The sequence below is a fragment of the Paralichthys olivaceus genome, chromosome 17 (assembly GCF_024713975.1).
Source record: "Paralichthys olivaceus isolate ysfri-2021 chromosome 17, ASM2471397v2, whole genome shotgun sequence".
NCBI classification, from domain to species: Eukaryota; Metazoa; Chordata; class Actinopteri; order Pleuronectiformes; family Paralichthyidae; genus Paralichthys; species Paralichthys olivaceus.
The window spans coordinates 6,526,787-6,538,909 of NC_091109.1; the positions used below are offsets into that span (position 1 = coordinate 6,526,787).

A 12,123-nucleotide genomic window follows, 5' to 3' on the forward strand; every position below is an offset into this window, starting at 1 on the left:
TTCTACACTAAATTTAGATGGTAGCCCTGAATTAAAAAAATCATGCATGATGCAAACCCTTAAATGAACACCACTAAGATTACACAAGTATTGTCCACAGAGTCCCACAGATGGAGGATTAGCACCCCTGCTGTAAACAAATGTAAAACACTGCAGCAGAACACTGTGTGACTCTCAGTACCTCTGACTTCTCAGCTTAATGTTGTCAGAGTGAAGTGAGCTCTCTCTGCTGCAAACTTTCAAACCACCTCCGCCACGTGACTCCAACACGGAAGCCTCGGCGAGCCAATCACGTCGCGGCTGTATTCCTGTCAGAGGGCACGCACGCAACACGGGCCTTGCGTCGTGACGCACTTCCGGTCCTCTCCGAGGTTCCCCCTCTGTGCTCTTCACCGTCGCGCCGTGAACTGGATGTTTTGGTGAAAAATTACGGTGTCGAAAAGCGACGTGAACACGTTTTACACATGACGTTCGAAACGAGCGGGACCTAAAGCGGCGCGGCGGCGGGAAGAGGCGCGCGTGCGGCGACGGTTTCCGCTCAACTCGACATCACGTATCCCTCCGCATGTCCGCTTTCTTCGTAGATGGTCTCCGGCGAGCGTGTGTCTGGCGGCGGACGACGAGTTCTCGACGTGTAACATGAAGGAGATGATTGGCGGTTGCTGCGTGTGCTCCGACGAGAGGGGCTGGGCGGAAAACCCGCTGGTGTACTGCGACGGACACGGCTGCAACGTAGCCGTGCACCAAGGTAAGATGCGCTGTTAGCTCCTGCTGCTAGCTGCTAGCCGTTAGCCCACGGGAGCAGTTAGCGTTGTCTCGTCGCAACGTTATGGTGCTGCTCCGTGTGTGTGGATCCTCCGCCCCCGCCAGGCTGAGGTCAGGCTACGCTCAGGCGGCGAGGCGGTCCACTGATTCGGGTTGGGAGATAATCCGCCATGGGCGACGTTTGCTAGCTAGTTTCTTAGCGTAAAATCTGGCTACGAATCCTAGCAAGAGTGTTTTTCTATGAGAAGCTGTCATGTGGGATACAGGCAAGGAGAAATACTCCTGTCTGAAGGTGTAAACATTAGATTTTTAAATAAATGATTCCACACACAGACACAAGTACAAGCTACAACCAGTGGAAACGTATTCAAACGTTGCTGTTTATGTTGCAAGGCAAATGCTTGGAGCATGTCAGGCAGTAAAACATTGATTTCCAATGGCTGCATGTTAGCTTGTAGTGTGGTTACTGTGAGCCAGCGCTTACCCAAGATGACTCGTGTGATGACGTCCTCTGTTTACAAATTTAACAGCTGGCCTTGTGACCGTTTGGCAAACACAGCAGGAGACTGCAAACTATTTGAAATATCAGCAGCTCTGAAGCCATACACATGCACGTGAGTGTGTTTGCACTTGCAGCACGTTTTGTTTGTTTGTGTTTGGACTGTTAACTAAGAGCACGTCTCTGAAAGCCGAATTGGTGCATACATGGTTGTACTAAAATCTAATCACATGTTAAATCTCTGCTTGTCTTTGTTGGTTTAAAGTTGCTGAAGTGAACCCCAGGCGGTAATGTGAGCTGCTATGTTATTATTAAGTGCACAGTTGTGCCAAGTAGTGTTATATTTATTTCAGTGTTAAGGTTGCATCATATTCTCGAAGCCTTAGCTTGTCAGGCCTTGTGATTTTTCACTTTGCTTCCCATTTTGAGACTGGGGAAAGAAGTAGACAGGTAATTATTTTAGCGAAGTAAGCAATGTATGCCTCACCCTGCTCTCACAAGAACTGTGCACAATAGTAGTGGATAAGGATTGAAAGCTACAGTAAGGTGTTTGATGTTTGGGTTACCAGACCATAGATCATATCGGAACATTCACCCTCTGTTCATATCTAGTCAGTGATCAAATGTGGTCTGGTTACATTTCTTTGGTTTAAAACCATGCAGTTAATTTTATTATTAATTTCATGTGCAGTGCTTTACAAAAACACCCACTGATATAAGATTGGAAATATGCACAAATCACTTCTTCCTACATTAAATTATTGGTTGCAGACAAGCTTCACTATGTTAGTTGTAAAGAAGCAGGGATTTGATTCAGATAAGCGACAGCACTCTGTTGTGTCGACTTGTCCTGATCTGCCCCTCAACCAAATGTATGACATCATCTGCTTAAATAAAACTAATATGAGGTCATGTGACAACATCTGCATTTAATGAATCAGTGTAATAGAGTGTCAGTTTCTTTTCACATTGCACTGTGAAACAAAAGTATCTATCAGCCACTCTGTAAAAGAGCTTTTATTGTACTTTGTAGTATTTAAAGTTTAGTATTTTCCCCTGTGCACACTATTATACCCTGTTAGAATATATTTTATGTGACTGAGGTACAGATTGGGTACATATATACACATATACCCAGCAATTATGAATACGTGCTACAAAGGTTATAATATGTTTACAGTTAGCACGACCTTTAGCACATCTCTTCAGTTTTCTGATAATAGCATGTCACCTGACCAGCCCTCCTCTGAATCTTAGAGAAAAATGTTTCAAATATCAAAAGAGTGTTCACATACTGTATGTGCCATTTGTTCGCATGACAATAAATAAAAATCACTTTTATTAAAGTTACTGCTCGAGCTAGCCATTATTAGTGAATAAGGTATGCAATATCCTAGCTAATGCTTGATTGTTTTGTCTGCATGTCTGGTCACCATTTTCTCCACTTGAACTCGGTAACCTTTGGGTATTTTTCAAAAATCTGGATTCTGGCTTTGCATTTCATTGGATTATTAGCTCTGGTCGGATCAGAGATAATCAGAAAATGTGTCGAGCTAAGCTCTTTCGAGTAGATGCAGCACAGGCAACTTCACCTTGAAGGCTAAGTCTTAGAAGAGTCAATGGAAGCAGTTTTTAACTTTAGGTAAAGACAGTGTGTTTTGCATCTTGGAAAATGTATTGTTAGTTAATGCAGTGGGACATTAAGGGTACTTTCACATTCACACAGCATTGACCTCAATAAAAACTTAAAGGAGACACATTATGCTCATTTGGACTTTGCAGAATGTTTTCATACAGAAAAAACCTAAATAACACACTAGAGTCAACAACTAAAAAGCATAATATGTATGTTTCCTTGAACTTTTAACAGCCCCTTTGAAATCCAGCTGTTTCTGCAGCCGACAACCGCTCCTTGACCTTTCTCATGGAAATATGTGGGGGAGGTCAAACAATTTATGAATGGTTTAACCCGTTTGTAGAGCATATGTTTATCATTGATGCCTCTATATGTTGGTATTAACAATGCATTACCAAGTATTCTGCCATTGTCCTGGGGGCTTAAAATATTTTGTAGCACAGGCAAACCATGTCAGGTGTCAGCGGAGAGATATATAAAACAACAGCAGTGATTTCAACAGTCTGTCACATCAAAGCTTTGCTCCAACCACAAATCTGCCTCCTGTCACATGTGAAAAAAGATATCTGTACAGATGTTGTTCAGCTTTGTTTTCTAGCTGCATTTGTCAACATGTATTCATTATCACTGTGTAATGGCATTCTGTGGTACAGAATACAGTTTTTGTTGTGGTTGTGATTTCCCTCTGTAATAGTCATCTTCGTCTCTCCTCAGCCTGCTATGGCATTGTTCAGGTGCCCACTGGTCCTTGGTTCTGTAGAAAGTGTGAATCTCAAGAGAGAGCAGCCCGTGTGGTGAGTCACAGTCTTTCTATCTATTCATCATTTATGAGTGAACTGGAATAACAGATCTCTACCAGAAAAATGGTGGACCTTGTGATCTTTAATTTTACAAATATTCATAAATACACCATGAAAACAGTAAAAGATTGGGTCTTGTATGATCAGTGGGTCTCTTTAAAGAGCTTGAAATAAACAAGCATTACTGCTTACTGGTTATAAGTTGTCCATCACTGTGACTGTTGATGTGTTGGACACTGCCAGTTGAAGGACTCAAAACCAAATTGTTTAAAAAAAGAAATCAAAGAGGGAATTGTAGTGTACTAAAATTATATGGCTAATATAAATAAATGTGATGGTCAGTTTGTGTGAAGAGTGACAGACAAACACACACACACACACCCAGTGTGATCCGGTGTGTATGTGTGGGGGCATAAAATAATTGTTCATTAATCATAATCCAGGAAAAAGTTTAAAGTATCTATGATATTGATTTAAAGTCATATCATCCAGCCCTATGAAGGAATTAATATCAATACAAATATTTTATACCCTATCTATTTCAGTTCTGCCTCTCCAGCACATATACACACGCACTGCTTTTGACCAACACAAAAACATTTTTTAGTTTGTAAATGAAAAGTTCAGCTCTGATCAAAGGGAATTGAACTGCGACAGTGTTCAGCTCAAGATGTCTGATTTTTGGCCTAACTCCTGCTCAAAGTCATCTACAAAAATTTTGAAGTAACTGAAGAGTATGGTTTTATCACCTTCATAATGCAAAAAATGCACAAAGCTCAAACTTCCTCATGTAGTGTACTGACAAAAGCAAGTTCTAGCGGCCAGGTAAAACTCCCACTCTCCCAACTGAGAGGAAGTTTGTCAGGCTTGTGCAGTGTGTACTGAACAATAGCCCTCTGTTGTCTTAACATAAATATTTTTCCAAAAGGGGACAATCCAGCAAAACCTTAAACAAAGGGTGTGATGGTCTAGTTATTTGTCAGTGTCCTTGTCCATCACAATGTTTTTGTGTTGACATCACCCAACAGTTCGATAAAAGCTTGTAGTGTCAAAGGTGACTGGAGAAAAAACACTGGAGGTCTGTGCAGACTTACCTGCTGCTACCGCTTTTTGTGGTGCATCCTCCTGCACCCAGAGGATTTTCTGTGGTCTGTGCCATATCCCGCTGTCCTTTGCCTCACGTGTGCATGTTTGCTCACAGACTGTACTGTACCACTTAACTTATCACATTTCACCAAATGTTTTTTACTCCTGATTTGAAAGATCCCTTAAATATTAATATAAATGCTGTTTGATTGTGGAAAGTTTACCAACTACCATTATACCAAGCACCATTTTATTTGTGCAGCATACTATGGTATGGCAACATTAAGCCGTCTGCATCATAACACATCATAAAAGTTTTACTGCACTGGAAGGAATGAAACCTTGATATCTATAAGTGTGTGAAATGAGGTGCAGCTTGACTGAATGTAAGGGAATGGTTGGGCCTCGGCGAAGGTATGCACTATACTGACTTTCATTCCACTTTTATTAATTAATAAAATAAACAGCAGTAGTGTTCCATCTAATGTTGGATTTTGATGTGGACTGGGGTTGTTTTCCTTTCTTTTCCCTTAAAAAATCAACAAAACATGGCATTTGTCCAAGGATGCCTAAACCTCTGCATTCAACTGTATGCAGCATTTGATATGGATCAAGGAATGATCTACCTACAGACTGTCATAGAGCTTTATATGTGCACACAGGGCAAAGATTAGAATTTTAACTTGGTTTTCCTTTCACCTTCTAACCCATTTACAGGGTCTTACAAAGTATAAGTAATGGCAGAAATGTGCATGTACTACATGTGAAGGAATGTCCAGTGTAGAAAATGTCTACATGGAAGTGCCATGCTTTCTTCTGTTTGAAGGATTGTGTGCAAAGACTTGTTCATCAAGCATTCCAGGCTGGTAGTTACATTAATGTATGTGTGTGTTCTCAAAGAATCACATTGTGAGCTGGCAACTATAAGCAGAGGTCGCATTGGACTTTGTCATTGTTCATCATTTTTGATGGACAGGGTTTCAAAAATACCATCAGATCTATGGCCTTCATATCCCCCCCCCCTTCCAAACGTTACAGAGAACTTGTGGTAGCCTTCAGTTGTCATAAAAACTCAAAAGGTGTTTAGTATTTGAATATAAATGGCCCTTTCTGGTGTAAAGAAAACTACAATTCATACATTTTAGATGAAATGAACTAGTGAAAATGAGGATTATTCTACCTTAAATTTTCACCTAACTCTTACACACTGGAACTTTAAGTCAGTAGGGAATATATTCTGTATAGGTTACTCCCTCACTATAACTGGTAAAACTAGTGGTGTTGATAATGATACGCTTCCTAAATTAAATTAAATATGCATTGAGTTAAGTGCCTCAGTGTTATTTTAACGAAAGATATCTATCTTGATGAAGTAAAGACTAATGATCCATGTTTTAGTTTTCCAATTTAGCAAATAAAGTATACGTTGCTTGCCTGAATTCAGTGGTGTGAACTAAATTACACGGAGGAGTACATAAAAATCATTGGTTCATTGGGCAAGGATTTTTTTTTACACTTTTAAGAGTTAAAGAATTAAATGACAATCCATGATCATTATAGCCGCAAAGTGCTGGAGCTGGGCACATTTTATTAAGGATTTATACAACTTCACAGTAAAGGAAGTAATTGTTGTAAAGAATCAACAAAATATATTTGTTTCAGAAAAAAATATTTGAAGATGGAAGTTATTTTAGAAGATTGTGTGGTAAAATATTGGTTTTAGGAATTGGGTTAGAATTTAAGGTTACAAGGAACACGAAAGACTTTCTGTCTTAGAGACCACACACACCGTCCATCCTCTCACTGAGATGAGGAACCTAAATAAGCAAACAAACATTCATGGCTATTTAAGTGCCAACACTCGGAATTTCAATGCACGTGCTGGGAAAGGTGCAGTGTCAGCATCTAGACTGCCACATAAATAATAATAAGAAATTAGTGCATTCACCTGGGTGTCACATTTCCATCACTGCTGATCAGAGCCAGTTGCTGATAAAAATGTGTCTCCTGCAGAGTCAGTTGACCTGGGAGTGACTACTGATTGTATCTATTCCCATTGCATACAAAAGCCACATTAGTTGTTTTATTTGATCTTGACCTTTGGAGAAGGCTTTTCAGATTCAAACTACTTCGCTACTTCAGAAGACGAAGAGAAAGAGAGTGTGTGGAGCCCTGATATACACACACACACACTTTGAAGAAACAAACAGCCTTAGGTATCAAGCAGGCAGAGTGTTTTCTTTTAGAAGTTTTTTTGCCTTGTGCCAAAATCAATGTGTCTTGTGCTCATCTCATATTTGTCATACTTCAGTATTTGCCTCACCCAAAGTAGATATGGTTGACCTGTTGTTTTTGACCTGACGTTTCTTCTTTACCCACAGAGATGTGAGCTGTGTCCCCACAAAGATGGAGCCCTAAAGAGGACAGACAACGGAGGTAGAACCCCTCAAGCTGCACACACACACACACACACACACACACACACACACACACACACACACACACACACACACACACACACACACACACACACACAAGCACACAAGCACATCTGTGGTTTGCTTCTTGTGTATTTTGTCATCAATTGCGTGTCACTGGCAAGTTTAAGGGGTGTGAGCGTGCTGGGAGAGTTATGTTGCTGTTTGTTGTGTGCGCTGCCTCTCTGTACCGTCCTTGCCAGTCCGTGTTTTATGAGAGTGTGTGTGTATGTTTATGAGGGGGCGGGCCAGGATGGGTATAGTGCATGGCCTGTGAGGAGTCTCCTCTCTGGGTTCATCGGGAGGTCAGCTTGGTGGAGACTGTAAATATTCTGTGAGTGTGTGTGTGTGTCGGTCAGAGAGAGAGGCACAGCTGTGGGATTGTGTCCAGGCCTGCAGGGAGGCATCAGGACAACACTAACACACACCGTTTTACTACTTTCTCTTTTATTTTACCCTTCCCATGACCCCTCTCTCCCCCCCTCTCTCTCTCTCTCTCTCCTTTTTCCTCCCATCTTTCTCTCACCATCTTTTTCCCCTACCGTCCGTTTCTCCACTCTTGTCAGTTCCTCGCCACTTGTTGATCTGTGTGCGAGTTGCTGTTATTTCAGGTGGGAGAGTAATAAAGCGGAGCAAAGGGATTAGTCTGAAATGGGTATTTCATCCAGTGTCTTAATGTGTAAGAGGCAGAGAAGGAAGAAAGAGGAAGAAATTAACACTACAGCTGCTCATCCTGACCTTTTACGGTCTCTATAATACACATTGGTGCTTTCCTTATAGAATGAGTTTAAACCTGATAACTTAGAAAGTCAAACAAAGTCTATGTATTTGGCAGCAATATTTAAATTTAAAATTAGCATCTGATACTATCTTGTTGTACTTTTGTAGTTTCCCTGTATATATTGTTTATTATCTGCAACAATAAAAACCACAGTAACCCCAAGTTATTTGATGTCATGGTTTAAACATGGTTTACCATAAAAGCTCATAAAGCCATTATCAAAAGTAAATGTCACTTTGCCTAATTTTTTTCGTCAATCAATCATTTAAAATTATCTATCGGCTGAATACAAGTGTGTCAACACATTTGGTTTGGATAACTTCTTGGAACAAGAAGGGAAGTTCTGCTACATTTTCGTTGGCAAAAATTGTGAATGCTTACTTTGAGGAGGAAGGCTATGCCACTTTTATAGTCCTGTTTTATAGGCCTCTTCCAGATTCTTGGAGGGACTTCAAAACAACAACATGCCCCCCGTTTCACACCCATTCCCTCCCCCTCCGTCCCGCCCTCTGCACTTCTCCCCCTGTCCTGCTCACCAGGTCAAAGGCAGGTCAGGGGTTCAACTGTAAGTTTAAGCCTGTTTTTGTTGCCGCTATGGGGGGAAAAAACAGACACCTCCAACATGGCGGGAGACTCCCACTTCCATTTGACCTCCCGTTCACCTCCTCCGGCTCCTCCTCAACCCGTCGTCAATTCTGCTTGCCACTCCGCCATGCCCTGCTGTCATTCTCCCGCCCCCAGTTTGTCTTCTCTGACAGGCAGCTGTGCGCGTGTCAGGGCTCAATAAATGGCTACTTAGATAGATTAACTACCATTTACAAATTAAGGCATTTGACGTTCAAAGTAGAATTTGATGAGTTACGGCTTTAAAGAATTTGCAGAAAAATGCATATTTTTTTACTTACACACAGCTGATAAAATTCTGTAAGTGATGTATGGAGCAGTATTCTTCAGGTTATGTCCCTCATATTTTCATCACTGAGTTTTACCGTAGCTCACTGTTAAAACTTGCAACCTACAAATCAAATGTCACTTTTCGAGAACTATTCAGCTTTATGAGTCTTTATATAAACTGTGATGTGTCTACACAAACATTGTTTTGCTGCCATGATATATATGTTAGTTATAATTTGTTTGTGTATTTGCAAAGGCTGATGCAGTTGTTCTTGTCTTTGCAGGCTGGGCCCATGTAGTTTGTGCCCTTTACATACCTGAGGTGGAGTTTGCTAATGTTTCAACTATGGAGCCCATAGTTCTCCAGTCTGTGCCACATGAGCGCTACAACAAGGTAACATTTATCTGTGCTTTTTGACATGTCAGAAAAACACATGTACAATGCAATTAAGAGGAAACTTTGGAAAAAAAACCATGCCCTCTAACTGTATGTGTTTGCTTGCATGTCTGTGCATAGACATGTTATATATGTGAGGACCAGGGCAGAGAGAGTAAAGCAGCCACTGGAGCCTGTATGACCTGCAACAAACACGGCTGCAGACAGGCCTTCCATGTCACATGGTGAGACCTGTTCCAATTACATTAACCTCCCTTATAAAAAAAAGGGGATTGTGTCTTCCAATACTTACTGCAGATTCATGTAAAGTCTTATAGATTTGATTTGTTACCAGGTAATAAACCTTTGAGATACCATTACATATTACTTGTTCCAGGGGTTTACCTGCTGAAAAATGATCCTTGTTGTGTTCCGTGTTGCACATAAATGTCAAAAGGTTTTTCTTTTCTGATTGTCATTCATCTACATCACTTTGCCACAGCGCCCAGTTTGCAGGGTTGTTATGTGAGGAACAAGGATCGGATGCAGACAACGTCAAGTACTGTGGATACTGCAAATACCACCACAGCAAATTGGTAAGTGTCTGAATTCTCTCCACATTGCATTTCATTTCAATAGTCTAAACTACCATTTCACAAATCACCAGACAGTGTTTCATTCTTCTTAAATGGAAAATTCCATAGCCTTAACATGGAGACAAATTAGATTTACATTTGTAATTTGATTTGATTTTAAGTTTAAAAATGTTTAGAACTTGACTGTAAAAGTTGTGTTTTTCTAAATATGATAGCTTAAATGTGTTTAACATTATAGCCTGAGTCTAATAATCCTAAGAATTTGGTATTGATCCCAGTTTCATGTAGGTTAAATGAAACCCCTCAGACTGGTGTGGTGTGTGCACTGAGGGCTTGTGATTGTATGCACATATATTTGAATCAGGGATGATTCTGTATATGTCACACACACACACACACACACACACACACACACACACACACACACACACACACACACACACAATACTGTTCATCTTACTAACAACTTGGCACTTCTCTGCTGCCACTAAGAGACCCTGCCATCATTACTTCTCATCTTTTTCCGATGTCTCTACATCCTTCAGTCGCTCTCATCCCTGTCCTTAGCACTGCTCTTCTCTTTCACCCCTCTCCACCTTATTCTAAACCATTCTTTCCTTGCCATTTTTCTCCTTCTTTCTTGGTTGTCTCCCTTCTTGAGTCATCTTCCAAATTTCCTTTATCCTCCTCTGCTTCCTCTCTCACTGGACCAGATCACCCCCCTGTTCTCTCCCAACCGTCCACCTACATGTTTCCACCTATTTGTAAATTAGGTTGATGGTGTTTCACCTTTCCAAAAGTTAACAATCTTTCTTAATATACGTATATGTACACTGTGTACACATCAGTTGGGGGAAGGAAGCAAATGTGAAAAACAAGAACTTTACCAAGCTATTTTGATTTCTGGATCATTGGTAGGATGGAAACAACAGGACAGAATTTACAGTGTCAACACACACACACACACACACACACAAACAGAGAGATGACATTTTGCAATGTTAACACTCAGATGGAAAGACTCATGCTGTTATATTGATCGTGTATGAATGGCTTTGGATGCTGGGGCATAATGTCATTAAGCTGGGATTGTATGGATGACAGGAATGTATGAGGGGGAATCAATGACGAAGAATGCAATGTTATTAGCAGAATGGGTTTCATAAAATACCAATTGATGGATGTTTACGGCATGTTAGCAACATATGGTATTTGACTGGACTCAGTCAGTAGCCAAATCTAATTTCAAACTTAGATTATCCTTGTTCATTGTTGTCTACAGTCAAATCTCCATTTGGCTCAGATTCATCAATACTATGTAGTATACTTTTCCCCCATTTCTTAGAAGTGTAAATTAATCTATTGATGTATTGGTTTAACATTTTCAATCACATGGACTGGGTGAGGTAGCTTCACAAACTTTGCTGCATAATGTTTTGTCATTAGCTGTTCTTGTAAAGCAAGTTTTTAGGCTTGTCCTGTAAAGTAGAATTATATTCTGTAATTTTACACAGAGGTTTTCAGTGGTAAACCATCAACTCTTTAATGTGTGTTTACTTAAAACACAGGTTTAAATTTTAAGAGGTTAGTAGATTACAGATGGTGGAATGAGGAGGCTGTATCCTATGGTGCATGTGGTTGGGTTATGATGAGATGCTAAAGGAAACACAACTTCTGATGACAGCTTTGTACTTTTGAATTGAGGCTGGTTAAACCTCAGCCCTGATCTCTTGCCCTGTCTACACAAATGTGGATATTTAGCAAAATGAACAATTTCCTCTGCATGTCGGCCTCTCGCCCACAGGCCAACTCTCTTTGAAGACACTAAAACAAAATGCAGATTTTCACGTCTGTACATGTAAGATGGAGCATTTGAGAAACGACTACATCACAGCTTACCTCGTGCATGCCCACTGTTGCTTTTTGTATCAGGTCTTAGATAGGATGAGGAAACATATCAAATAACAATAAGCAAAGATATAAGTAGAAAATGTATATTTACTATTGTTTTGAAGTTACAACCGCAAAAGGAAAATCAACTGACCATTCTCACAATCTCTGGTGTTTGATAGATAGTTGACTTTATCGCCACCTACTTGCCCGACATGCTTGTTTGAATGTCAGTGTTCTCGTCCGGATGAAGATATTTTTTAAAACCAAGGTCGTGTGTATGGAGATTTTCCTAAAAATGGTATATACCTTAAGGAAATGTG

At 40.4% G+C, this 12,123-nt stretch overlaps 1 protein-coding gene across 1 annotated transcript in view; it reads left to right on the forward strand.

Moving 5' to 3' along the window:
* The first annotated feature begins 305 nt into the window (after positions 1-305).
* The window catches only part of mllt10 (MLLT10 histone lysine methyltransferase DOT1L cofactor), a 40,979-nt gene continuing 29,161 nt past the window's right edge, over positions 306-12,123 (forward strand). The window contains 7 exon segments of the mRNA XM_069513000.1: positions 306-602; positions 604-748; positions 3,615-3,694; positions 7,168-7,222; positions 9,223-9,332; positions 9,456-9,559; positions 9,817-9,910. Coding sequence (XP_069369101.1) covers positions 585-602; positions 604-748; positions 3,615-3,694; positions 7,168-7,222; positions 9,223-9,332; positions 9,456-9,559; positions 9,817-9,910 — 606 coding nt within the window. The 5' untranslated portion in view covers positions 306-584.